This window comes from Gymnogyps californianus, chromosome 21, assembly GCF_018139145.2.
Source record: "Gymnogyps californianus isolate 813 chromosome 21, ASM1813914v2, whole genome shotgun sequence".
NCBI lineage: Eukaryota > Metazoa > Chordata > Aves > Accipitriformes > Cathartidae > Gymnogyps > Gymnogyps californianus.
This window is the reverse complement of record NC_059491.1, coordinates 3,060,576-3,074,195: the sequence shown is the minus strand read 5'-3', so window position 1 is coordinate 3,074,195 and position 13,620 is coordinate 3,060,576. Positions and strand designations below refer to the sequence as shown.

At 47.1% G+C, this 13,620-nt stretch overlaps 1 protein-coding gene across 1 annotated transcript; it reads right to left on the bottom strand.

The window, feature by feature from the left end:
* Positions 1 to 620: 620 nt before the first annotated feature.
* On the bottom strand, positions 621 to 12,425 carry LOC127024761 (C-factor-like). Its single transcript, XM_050909422.1, has 6 exons — positions 12,285 to 12,425; positions 3,655 to 3,706; positions 3,172 to 3,359; positions 2,575 to 2,730; positions 1,593 to 1,703; positions 621 to 1,377 (listed from the first exon to the last, which is right to left on the bottom strand). The coding sequence occupies exons 1-6, from the start codon at positions 12,423 to 12,425 to the stop codon at positions 1,264 to 1,266; spliced, it is 762 nt and encodes a 253-aa protein (XP_050765379.1). The 3' UTR covers positions 621 to 1,263.
* Between the last annotated feature and the right edge of the window lie 1,195 nt (positions 12,426 to 13,620).

Sequence of the window (13,620 nt, the reverse complement as noted above, 5' to 3'; positions counted from 1 at the left end):
AATAGGCGTAACAAGAAGTGTGGTGTAACAAGCAGTTGTTACAGTGAGACTTCATATCCCTGTCAATGTGGGGACCACGGAAGGCAGCTAGACACCTCTCCCTTACACACCCTCAGCTGCATCTGAGGGCAGATCTCAGAGTGGCTGCTGTCCAGGAACAGCCACACCTGTCTCTCCCACTTACCTGGCTGTTGTTTGTCTTTTCTTACTTGGTACAGGAACCCACCATCTTGGCACAGCATGAAAGTGCTGGCATGAGGGAGCGAATCCCAGACTTCAAAGAACTTTTTGCTTTTATCCCTACCTCAGCCTGAACACAGAGATCTTTTCACCAGCTGCTTTTAGTATTTCAGACCAGAACAAGGGTCTACCTCAGTTTCAGATGCACTCCACCATGTTAAACCCATCTAGTCTGAAGGAGACAGCAATGGTTAGAGTTTCTTCCTGCAATGTGGAAGTACAGTTCTCTGGTCAGGCAAGAGAAACCTACGAAGAGAAACCTACGAAGAGAAACCTACGAAGAGAAACCTACGAAGAGAAACCTACGAAGAGAAACCTACGAAGAGAAACCTACATACAGAAAAATTATCTGAAGTAGTTCAGTAGACAGACTATTTGTTTGAACAAGACTTTATTGGAGACAGTTTAGAAGTTTATGTACAAAACAACATTCCCGCCCCCATATCAGGATGTTGATCACCCACTGGGAACAAAGCAAGTGCCTGGTGTGTGCTGTCAACCTGGGGACACTCAGGTTGCTGGGGAATTTACAGAAGTACCAAATTCACATAGTTTAGAGCTGGGCAATTTCAGCCTTGGCTCAGTTAGGACTGAAGGAAACCAAAGGACCTTTTCCAGAGACATGTGTCCAGCAGACTGAATATACTGGAATCTGACAGCCTACACTGGCCTTACTCTGAAGTCAGGTCATTTACTTCTGCAGAGAGCGAGAGGCCCACTTTAGTTTTGGAAGTGAAGAGGAACCAGCCCCTGGGTTTAACTTGCAGTTTTTAATCTATTTTAGATGGTTCCAGGAGATATCCATCACTAAGAACACAGTAGTATTTGCAGGAAGCATTAGAACAGAGCAGTAGCAATACCAAGTAGGAGTCAGCCACCTCACTTTCCAAAGACACCTAGAGAGAGGCTGGATATCAGACTGGCTATTTCAACTAGCATATAAGAACACCCTAGAGACACAGACATTAGTGGCACAAGTTAAATAGTGACTGTCATGCTGTTTCTGTAGTATACTGTGCACTTCTACCACGGTAGAGTTTCCCCTTGCCAGTCCAGGAAGGAACCATTTTCTTTTTCACCAAGACGGTCCAGAACGGAGAGAATACCTGGGATAGCCTCTTGCACCTGCATGGGAGCCTAGAGCAAATCAAGCTTAGATTATTACTGGAAATATCCTACAGAAGAGAATCAAATGCATTTAAGGAGTTACTATAATCAAGTGGGATGTATTTTCGTGTTTCATAGCGTGCCTCTGCAGCACATGGAAGTGTATACTGTGCAGTGGGTTCTTGCTCAAGGGTTGGGACAACAAGGGACTCATACTTGGACATTTTCAGAGAGATGTCACTTACCATGTTTCCGCCCATGTCTGTCTGAAGCCAGCCTGGGTGCAAAGAAATACAGAGAATTCCATCCGATTTCAAGTCTGCAGCAAGACACCTGGTGATCATGTTCAGTGCAGTCTACAAGAGTGGAAAACATCTATTAGTGTGCTAGTTTTACAAGCCTTGAGCAAGACCTTAAGCCAAGCTAATTGGTACCTCCCTTCCACCATGCTGCCTCTTGACAAATGAAGGGGCAGTAACAGTATCACAGTAACTTATCCAGACTTAGTGGGGGCTTCATTCTCAGAGATACCTGTTAAGAGAAGCATTGTGAAAGCTCTACTGCCATGAGCTTACTGCAAAGATGAAACTACGTTATGATGGAAGATAAAGTAGCATTTGAAACTCCTAAGGAGCTGTGGGGAAAATAATATTGACATAAGGACTCTGTTTTTCTGCAATAATCACTACACAAACATTCAGTTTTTTACTTCTGAACAGGGAAAACAAGCATATTAACAGCTTATGAGTAGGTGGTGTAGGAGAAACTGTATGTCTAATCTTGACTATTCGTACAAACTCAGTCTCTGGATGTGACAAAACTATAAACTCCACCTCTCACTAACTAGCATTATCATGTACAGGTCAGCACACCTTTTGTTGAGTTTCATGCCTGCTATCTTGCTTGGACTGGAGAGGAACTCAGCTAATAGGGGACACACTTGATGGCATCAGTTCTTCCCTGAATGCCAAGTCCCTCTCAAGTGGATTTGTATCAGAGTAGTGATGGAGCATTTGTGAGCCTGTTCTTAAGAATTTGGCATGCTTGCTCCAGATGTACGGTTTTCACAGACCCCATTTCCACCCACATGAAGAACAAGAACAGTTCCTGTGTCAGCCTATCCAAGGAGGTGCTGCACACCTCACATCATCATCTTAAGCTCAGAGTGATCTTTGACTCACAGGCCTGACCTCACCCAGTGAGCACAGCCCAGCGAAGCCTACAAACCTTTGCTATCCTGTAGGGGTAGACCTTCAGGAACATCTCATTTGCCTGGACGAGTTGCATGGAGGCAGCAAGAGAGGACATATTGATAATAGCAGCTCTGTGGCAGCCCATTCCTGTGCTCAGCTGGGCTGCCTTCCTCAGAAGGGGTAGAAATGCCTGTGAAAACAAGAGTTTGGTTTTATTTGGTCAGCTTGCTCTTGGCCCATTCAAGGCAAGCTGGACTCTCAAGTTCTGCTCTATGAAGAACTGCAGTACAGCCCTATGCCACTAGCACAGAATGGTGATGGCTCCCCAGACAAGCTGACCATAAGAAATCTTTCTATAACAGCCAGCTGTAAGTAACAAGGACCTTCAGTCTCTTCTGCCCACCTCCTAGCCCAACCCATCCACTGAAGTGACCTCATACCAGATGGATTTAAATAAAGAGAAGATCCTTGATAAAAAAGGATCTCTTGCTGCTCTCTAGGCATGCAGTTTGATATCAGACCTGTATCTGTGCAGTTCCAAGGTGACAAATGCTTGGGTTACATGTCCAGCTCACTAGTGGAAAAGTGTCTTATAGTACCATAGATTAAGCACATTCCTCCCAATTCTTACCTTGGTGACCATCAGCTGGGCAACTGTATTGGTTTCATAAATGGTGAGCATTGTCTCTGCTGTGACTTCTTCCAGGGAAGCAAGCACATTGATGCCAGCATTGTTAATGAGGCAGTTCAGACCTTTGTCTCCCACAATTTCTTCCACTTCCTTGACTACTTTCTTGATGCTGTTTTCACAGACCACATCTGCACAGAGGAGCCAAGAATAGCCACAGTGAACTGTGTGGTTCAAATGCTGTCTGTCACTATACAACACATGCTAAACCAAAGCTAAGGCAGTAGTCTGAATGGGGACATTTAGGCAGCACACGGAGATGACAATGCACAGAAGACTTTACATAGATTATGTTTCTTAATATGAGGGTGATTGTTTTCAGCTGCTGGAGGTCATGCACACCTACTGATCACCCAGGAGACCAGTTTCTTAAGATACCCTCACCTGACTTAGTTGAACATACTTCTGTATAAGCCCTTTACTCACCCAGCTGGAGGAGCTTGATATTGCTGTATTGCTTGCTAAGCTGCTGGAGTTCCTAGAAAGAAGAAATTATTTGGGTTATCTTTTTTTTATATATCTATCCATGGCTATTACATAAAACAGTTTGAGATCTGCACCTCCAGAATTGTAACTGCCATTTATTTTCATAATTGGACTGAAGGCAGTGATACGACTTTGTTTTCCAACCTGCTGAGCAGCTTTCCTGAGAGCAAGATTGACGGCTCCAAGAAACTGGACTCTTAACCTGCTTAGTTCAAGATACCAGCATGCTAGATTACAGAGTTAGTTCTCAGTGTGTACAACTTGAGGGTGTGTTTGCAGTGTAACCAAAGGTCTCTGATCAAGCGGCTACTGCTGCCAGTTCCACAGCATACCCGGTGCTCAGACTGCATTCCAAGCCAGTAATTCCCCACTTCTGTAAGAAAAGCATAATTCTCCTGAAGCTCAGCTAGTTCTAGACATCATTTCAGGGCAACAGGAATGTTTAAGAAAAGCTATTTGGAATTACTCTTTGCAGGAAAAGTTTCATAGCAATTTTTCCGCGGAAATTCTGTTTCCCAGCGCTCTCATTAGCTTCAATTCTTGTAACTGAAGGTAAAGCACACATGAAATCGCCTACATACACAGCAACTGCCCGCAAGAACAATTCTCTCTCTGCTAGATAGCTATAATTCAGTCATCTACTACTTCTCAGTAGAGGAATGACTAGTGTTCTTGGAGAAAATTAGTACTGTGCTGGTGTTGCTGCTGGACAAAGTGTGTCCAAATTGGATTTATAGGCCCAGCTGGAATACTCAGGTTGCTGTGCCATGTAGCCAAGTGGGAAGTGTGGCCAAATGTAACAGATGGATTACATACTCCCAGCCATGTTTAGGAGACTGAGCAACCCTGGCCAAACATTCCAGCTCAAGCAAATCCATTTCTCTAGGAGCCCTTTGGGAACAGGGGTCAGGAGGGCTGATTTTAAAAGAGTACTTCTCTGCCACTTGGAGACACTTAGGGACTCCATGTCCTCTGTCAAGCTATAATGCATTACATCTTTTATCTCAGTTCATACTCTGCAGGATTCTCTCCAGGCTTGTTTAGAAAATTTGTTCTCCCGTGCAGGACAATCTACAACTGCAGTTAAGGCTATAAAGGGGAAGGAAGGGGAACAAGTCAGAAGCACAAAACCAGAAGATACTCCTTAGCTTGGATAGGGCTTAATGGGACAGTTTTCAACAGATTAAAGGCCCAGAACACACTATCTTGTTTATTGATAGTCAGGCATAAAATAGTTCTGCCATGTCAAGGCCTGCAATAATTATGTGGCTTTGAACTGTCCACTGAACTTTAGTTTGACAGTATCACTTACTTGATAACAAACTCCAGAAGTGCTCTGGCTTCTCGAGGTTTGTTCATTTATTTATGGTCAGATTGCTTTACTCTGACAGAAACAAGCTACTAACTTTTGCTAAAAGGCCAGAGATGTTTTGTGTAGTGACAGCAACTGAGAGTCTTCTGAAGCAAGTAAGCAATATGTTCAATTAAGAACTCCAAACACTGTAGCATTAAGCATTCTCCAGAACATAAACAGCATGAAATTACAATTACTGCATGCAAATCAGGTTTAAAATTCAATGGTTTTTCCTTTTAGTTAATTACTTAGTTAATAAGTGACTCCCACTTCAGTGGTTTAAGTTTCTCAGAAGCAGCTCCCAGGCATAAAGCTAACTTAGACAGCTTTGGTCTTCAAGAATGTTACTCCACCTGATATAAACATAAGCTGAAAAATCCAGTTAGAAAATCTAAAAATTGCAGAAAAGCCTATTCTTTTCCCTGCTGTGACTAGAAGAAACATGTGGAGAGGAGGACAGAGACAAGTTCATGGCAGCACAATCAGATACAGCCATTTCAAGCCACTAACCATGTATGCTGCTTCTCCTCTTCCCCCACCCCAAGTAGTTTTGATCAAAGAGATCAAAAGCCTCCTGTGTCCAGAGAACTGAAAATATTACCACAATGCCTGCATGTACTAGTTATTGACTCCCCACTGAAAGGATAAGCTTTCCTGAAACAAACTGTGGTCATCTGTCAAATGCCTTGTTCTCCGCCCATTAAAAACAAAACAAAAAAACCCGACCAAAACAAAAACAACAACAACAAAAAACCACCCCCACCAAACCTACTGTCCTGGTTTCGGCTGGGACAGAGCTAACTCTCTTCTTAGTAGCTGGTACAGTGCTGTGTTTTGGATTTAGTGAGAGAATGATGTTGATAACACTCTGATGTTTTAGTTGTTGCTAAGTAGCGCTTATCTTAAGCCAAGGACTTTTCAGTCTCCCATGCTCTGCCAGCAAGCAGCTGTGCAAGAAGCTGGGAGAGAGCATAACCAGGACAGCTGACCCAAACTAGCCAAAGGGATATTCCATACCATGGAACGTCATGCCCAGTATATAAATGGGGGGAGTTGGCCGGGAGGCGTGGATTGCGGCTCGGGAACTAACTGGGCATCGGTCAGCGGGTGGTGAGCAATTGCATTGTGCATCACTGGTTTTTTTTCTCCCCCCCCCTTCCTTTTTTTGTTATATTCCTTTTCATTATTATTATTGTATTTCATGATTACTATTGTTAGTATTATATTTTACTTTAGTTATGAAACTGTTCTTATCTCAACCCATAAGTTTTACTTTTTTTCTTTTCCTCCTCCCCACCCCTCTGGGAGGGGGGAGAGGGAAGCAGCTGCGTGGTGCTTAGTTGCTGGCTGGGGTTAAACCGCGACACCTACACCACCAAAGTTGTCTGCAAGTTTTTTTTGCAGCAGACTTGTGCTCACTTTTTTTATGCCAACATGCTAGTGAAGCGGCACTACACCCAGGACAAATAGGTTAAATCCCTGGGAAGACAAGATCTCAGAGCACAGTCTAACAGAGCCAGTGCAGCCCATAATGGCAATGCATACACAAGAATAAGTGAGCTCATTGGTACTGCTGTTTGAAGTGCAGCTTGTAATTTTAATGTCAGTCTATGCACAGTAGGTACAGCCAACGTATCCCAGGCTAAGTCATTTTTAGTTAGTGTACTGTGATAGCCAATTTAAAAACAAATGAGACAAACAAAACCAACAAAAAACCACAACACAACCCCCTAATACTGTGTTTAGCATAGTAGCTCTAGAGGCGCTCCACACCTGAATAGTTACCCCTGAGAATCAACTCCTAGGGATTCCAAGAAAAATTTAAACTCTGATTAGCATCTGTTGTTTCCTGCTTGCTGATTTTAATTACGATTAACAAAGAGTCAGCCTACTCCAATTTAAACGAGATCCTCTGGCACTCAGGGCTCCAGATACAGATTCATCAGTACACAGGATATTTATTGCTAGATTTCAACCAGGAATGTTATGTTGTGTTTGTCATTTAGCAAGATTTACTTTGCCTTCTTTATGAAAGCATTATTCACTTCGGTTACAACTCTTGGAAAGGACCTGGCCAACTTCCAGTTGGAAGTAATCAAGCCAAACTAACATAGCCTGTAGGCAGCTTTATCAGGCAAAGGGTACTTGGGTATCCATTCACATCATCCTGCTTGCACTCAGGACAAAGTCAAAGATGTATCATATTTGCCTGTGTCTCTCTGAGACAGGCTATTCAGTATCACAGTGTACAGCCAACTTACTGTTTGATTGTGTAATAGCTTACACCAAACTGCTGCGGACTGCCCCAAATCCAGTCCTCTCTGACTCAAAAAGAGCTAGACCTTAATGCTGTAGGAAGTGCAAAACACTTCCAGAAAAAAAAAAAAAACAACACTGCAATAACCCAAAATTAGAAAGACTTCAGGAATGCCCCCTTTGCCTGATATAACACATCTATCTTGCTAGAGCACTGCTCCAGAGATTGCTCAGCTGCTCTTCCCAATAGCAGACCACATGGCTAAAATATGTAGCAAAGAAAAAACAAAACCTGACAGAGACAGTGTGCAGAAGCACTTCAGTGAGAGCTCTGTGTCTGACAAGGGAACAGACACAGCAGTGTTAGTAACACTATCTCCTACTTCAGAGGAAGGGAAACAGCACATTAAGACCTGAAAGCTTTCCAGAGCCCAGTAGAGGACTCTTGAGCAGCGAGGCACTGAACGCTTTCTTGTTCACCTGGGAACACACTTGGGCTTGCGGGGAGAGCAGGAGGAACAGGAGATGCTCCTGTCCTGAGGTCCCACCTTCAGCTCTCAGCACAGCCTAGCAGAGCCAAGCTGAGTACAGGAAGCACTGTGAACAGATTTACACCATGGCCATTTGGGTCCCTTCAGCTACCTTGCTTCCCCAGAAAGCCATCTCTTCCTTCCATACCTCAGCAAGTCAGAGGGGGAACTACAGGGGCTACACCATCATTAGGCGTAGTCTCAGACTTTAGGTCAGAGTTTTTTCGCTTTTATGGGGAAGCAGGATGGGGGACGAAAGAGCAAGAAAGTAAAGCAGGAGAGGGGGAGAATTACAGATGGGTCCATGAGCCCATACAGGCTGCCTAATAATAACTGTACTGTGGTTTTGTCCATCTGGAGTGCAAAGACAGGACGTCAGGAAAATTTTGCAAGAGATTAGTAGCTGCTTCCATTCTCAGTGGTGGAGCAGCCCAAGTAAAGGCAGATCAGAATCAAAGTGTGGCTGAAGGAGTCTAGTATGGTACTTTTCAAGGAGGGGCAGCGGTTATCTAGATGCGCCTGCAGGCCTGCTGCATGTTATCGTGTGATCTAAAGCCCATTTGTTAGGCAAATGTTCTGTGGAGGCCACCTAGGAGCTATTCAGCACAAGAACTCAAGTTATTACAACTTCTGCCAGCACAGACTCACATGCAAAAGCTTGCAGCTGTTCAGCATTATCCCAGGGTTAGCAAGTTACAGGAGACGTGCTGCTTTCTGTAGTAAGCAGAGGATAGCAAAGCCAGACTCTTCTCCAGCATCTCTTTCTAAAGTCAAGTCCTTAGGGGTTCTTGTCTGTCCACTGTTTGGAGGACTCCAAAGTATGCAGTCATCTGTGTAACAGCACACACTCTGCCAAGATATTCTCTGCATAACTCTCAGGTACTGTGGAATTGCTGCTGACTGTTGTCCCCAAGATGGGCTCTGAATTTGCCAGTAGCTAAGCATATTTAATCACTTTTCCTCTAAAAACTGGAAGATGATTTTTAAAAGGCTTTTCATTTAAGCTCTTCCCATCCTTTTTGTCCTCCCTGCATTCTGCAACAGGAAAATGCTACTCTACCAAACCAGATGAGAGCAGAATTTAAGAGAACTGTCCAAAGTTGCTGTTCTCCAAGTTCATCCTCTAATCCAGGAGAGGAAGTGGGGGGCAGTGCACTCATATTAAGCAGGATTTTTCATATGGTCACTTACCACAAAGCAAAGTGGGAGGAAACAAAATTAGACCACTTGAATTGCTGTCAAGAGAAAAAGCAAGCACTGACAGCTCAGGTGTGCGGGGAAAGAACAAGTCACTCAACTTTACAGACCAGTCTGCGTGGTCAACAAACGGGTCTTAGATGGGCAAAGCCCATTTCATGTGCACTAAGACAAGTCTGCAGTGCTAGCTTCTGGAGTGCAGGAACCTGAACTCTGGGTTTTCAGGATTTGACTGGAAAGTCAGTGAAGGCAAAGTTTTCTCTCTGGGAAAGGGAGAAAAAAAAGAAAAGAAAATCACTGAACTTTTGCCTTTCCTTACCCTGCCACACTCAAGCAACATTGCCAAATTGGATCCAAGCTTTGAGATAGTCAGTTGTATACGGTGCTAAGACTCCCATCGCTAGAGGCTCAAGCACGTCTGTGCTTGCCCTCTGCCAGCTGAAAGGACTAGCAGCATGGCGGAAACACACCTCAGAAGGTCGGAAAGTTTTGTGCCAACTTTAGGCATTGCAGATGGGACAGATAATACTAGTGAGACTACTACAATACCTTTAGTAAAGATTTCCCTTCCTTGTGGGTTTTCCAAACCCATCTGTTAGAAATATGCTTTCAGCTGGCTGCAGAGGTTTCTATTGATGTACTGCCAAAGCACAGCACATGGCCTAGAGGTCCTTACAAAGAACAAAAACCCACCCTGATCCACCAAAGACAAACTTTGCCCCCCTGCCCGCCCCCCCTTCCAAAAAAAAAAAAAAAAAAAAAAAGGCTTAGGATGCACCCCATGTGGCCTGCAGAATCACCACTCAGGGTTACTGGAATGTGGCTCTTGGCCAGCTTCCTGCCTACATGAGACATGACTGCCAGCAGTCTTTCCAGGTTTCTACTGCTGCAAACGAGGAGCGACCCAGACTCTTCCCAGGCACACTGCACTATTTGAAGGCTATTTCATCTTCTTGTGCAGGTTTACCAGCCTTTTTGCTCAAGATTTTTAAGTACTGGCAATGCGAAAAACCTCACAAGTTGGGTTAAGACACACCCGTGTAATGTTTCCTAGGAAGCTCTTCCTATTGAAGGAACCATTTCGCTTCACCACGTAATTGATCCAAGACCATTATAATGAGAAATCACTGCTGAACACAAGGGCCAGTTGGTGAAAAAGAGAACCTCCCTCAGCATCGGCTAAAGCAGCTTTAGAACAAACAACTAAGCAGGGAGATTTCTATCTAACAACAGGTCATATGTCTCTGCTAGTTTCCTGTACCACTACTGCACCACACTGTTGTGCAATCACTAATAGGAAATAAATCTGGGACAAATGCCAGATCTTGTAATATGAGTTAAAAGCGAACAGAATGGTAGTGAATACCTGTTCAGGAGCTCATGTAGCGCAGAAGGGGGGCTGAGGGGGGAAGCTGCAGGAACTAGTGGCTCTGAAAGGCAGTCTGTGCACCAGATTTCAGTCTTGCTGGACTGTTTCTCAGCAATTCGATTCAGAAATATCCTAAATGTGTCTTTGTGCTGGAGAGATTTTTTTGTCAACAAGAAACAAAATTAAGACCTTTTCCTTCAGTTTCGTAAGTACCTGTAGAGGAGCACAGTGCTACTGGAGAACCGAGTGGTCAGACTGCAGGTATTATCTGCCCAACCCTGTACTACCATCCTTGAAGGGGGAGCCTTGGCACCACCTTTTAAAGTTTTTGTGTAGCTAAAGAGTAAACAAAGTTGCTACAATTTTTTTATTTCTAGCATGGTGTGATCAAAGTTTGCACAGAAAAGAATAAAATCCGCCATAAGGGAACAGCCATATAAGCTCTGTTTACCTCTGCACATGCCAGGGAATTTGCCTTTCACTAAGGCAGCCTTGTGCCATGCTTGAAATAGGGGAGATGCAGAAGTAGGACTTTTGGTATCAATTCTCCTACCAAATGCCTGTGGCAATACACAGGGGTTTGAGACAATCACAGAGTTGAGAGCTCAGGTTCTTGCAGCTCTGGAGCACTAGAGCTTTCCTAGGAAAGGAAGAGGGTGATACCTGCGTGAGTTGCTGTGTTGCCCTAGCAGCATTCTACCTCACTGAGGAGAGTCAAGATCAGGCTAGAGATGCGACAGAGGACACTAGTGGCCACAAAGTGAGTAGACTGATAACCCTCATTATCAATTTGCCTCCCAAAGGTTCGAGGAGTGACTTTAATTTGTCTGACAGTCATTTATAACAGTTTAGGGATGGGGAGGGAGTCCAAACACATTACTGCTATGCTGTAGCAGCAGGAATGCTGGCTGAAAGGAAAAAGGGCTGCAAGTGAATTCACCAGCAACATGTAACAAAAGCTACTATGTTTTCAGCAGGAGGCTCTGCTCCCTACCTAGCCAGGGAGGGCACTAAGAGGAGTGCTTAATTCGTCATTCATTTGGGCCTTCTCACTTGTCACAAGTCCAGCGGAGAAAGGAAAGAGACAGATGGGGCACAGCTCCTTCTGGGGACACAGACACACCACACAGAAGAGACAAGGAAAGCTGTAACGGATTTCACTGGGAAGGCTTCTGGGGGATGGACTACCCCTGCAGGGCTCCAGGTCTGTGCAAAACTGGAGAAGGCCAGGCATACTTATCTCCAGCTGCAAATCCAGCGAGAAACTCGGGGATTAGAAGAAGCGGCTGGCAGGAGCGCTTGAGATGCTGCAGCTGCCCAGCCTGCCCGCCCAGCTGGGGCAGGGGCTGCAGTGTTTCCAGCTCGCCTCTCCTCCTCTTGGGAATTCACAGAAGTACCCGAATAGCAATATCCCGTGCTCATTTCACCTCCAGCCTCGGAGACTTTCACGGCACCGGCTCTATCCGATCCGGCCACCTACCCCGGGCGGGAGCTCAGCCCCCAGCTCCCATCCCACCCTGGGCACTTGCTGCCAGGACACCAGCGCTTGGTCGCAGAGATGCTCGACCTGTTCTACGCTTCCAGAAGTGCCTTCTCCTCCCCCCCTCCTCCCCGCCAGCCCCCCGGGCTAGCACTGCCTGACGGCTGCCAGGACATGTGCTCCGGGCTCCATCTCCAGCCAGGCTCCTCTCCAGAGGCGCCTGCGACGTTCGCCTGGGTAGGGAGAGCTCCGGCAGCCCTGCCCAGCCCAGCCGGCACCGAGGGGCTGGGGAGCCCCGGCACACGCAGAGCGGAGGAGGCGCGGCGCTCCCGCGGGTTGGCAGCATCCCCGCCCGGGGAGCCCCGGCGCCCCCGGCCCGGTTACCTGCGCCTTCTCCGGGTATCGGCAGGTCGCAAAGACGAAATCCGGGGAGGGGCTGGCGGCTGCGAGCCCCCGCACCAGCCCCAGCCCGATGCCCCGGCTGCAGCCGGTGATGAGCACGGAGCGGCAGCGCGGCTGGGCCATGCTGGCACGGCACGGCACGGCACGGCACGGCACGGCACGGCTCGCTCTGCTCCCGGCGCGGCCCCACGCCGCTCTTAACCTACGCGGCGCGGAGCCGGCACCGCCGCCCCGATCCCGCCCCCGCCGCCCCGCCCGGCCCAGCCCGGCCCGGCCCGGCCCGGCCCGGCCCGGCTGCGCGCCTCCCCCGCTGCCTCTGGCCGCAGAGGAAGCGCCTCCCGGCCGCCCACGGCCCCTCGCCTCCCCGGGCCACCGCCGCCGCAGCCCCGGGGCTCGGCTCCCGCCCTCCCGGCGGGTCCCGGTGTCAGCGGCGCCGGCTCCTGCGGGGCGGCGGCGGCGGCGGCGGGGGGGGGAGCCGGCGAAAGGGCACCTCGAGGGAGGCGGCGGGGCCGGGCTTTGGGCTCACGGGAGCGTCCCGAGAGCCCGGGGCCGCGCAGGCAGCCCTCAGCAGCCTGGGATGTTTGCCCGAGTTTTCTGTAGTCTGTACTCCCCCGCCCCGCGGAAGAAAAGAGTGCGCTCAGAAAATGATTGGCTTTCCAACAGGGGAAGATAGATTTGTTCTTCCCTCGCTCACAGAGATCACATCCTAACTCGCTCCCTGTACAGTCACCTAAATGCCCTGTTCCACAAACTTCTGCAGGGAAAAAGCAGAACCCCCTTTGCCATAGCGGCAACTGACTGCCCCGAGCACGGCTGCAGTTCTGCCGGGCATCGCGTGACTGCTCGGTAAGAAGCAATCCTTATTCATAAGACTGACATAAATGGACAATGGTGAAATTGCTACCGCCAGCGTCTAGGAGTGGGCAGAAGAAAAGATGTGAGTTCTCTAACGGGGTGATGAAGCAGAGGCAGGAACTGAACCCACATTTCTGGACTCCCCAAGTTACTGTCAGAGGCACACGCAGATCAAGCTGCCTTTTTTGGCTGTTATGAGCATTACTTTACTATTCATTCTGCATTGTGGGTGACCTGTTCCTGGAAATCGCTACAGGCTTCCTTACTTCAGCTAGTCCTCACATATATTACCCACAGTGCTTGTGCATGCTTTCCCAGATAAATAGTCTATTACTAATCTGCACACACTCATGCACATAAACTGGTATATGTAGGTATAAAGGCTTTAATTACATCTGTTAGTACTATATTGCTTTTTATTTTCTTTATTAAAAGATCAGTAAGCTTTTAAAACATTAACTTC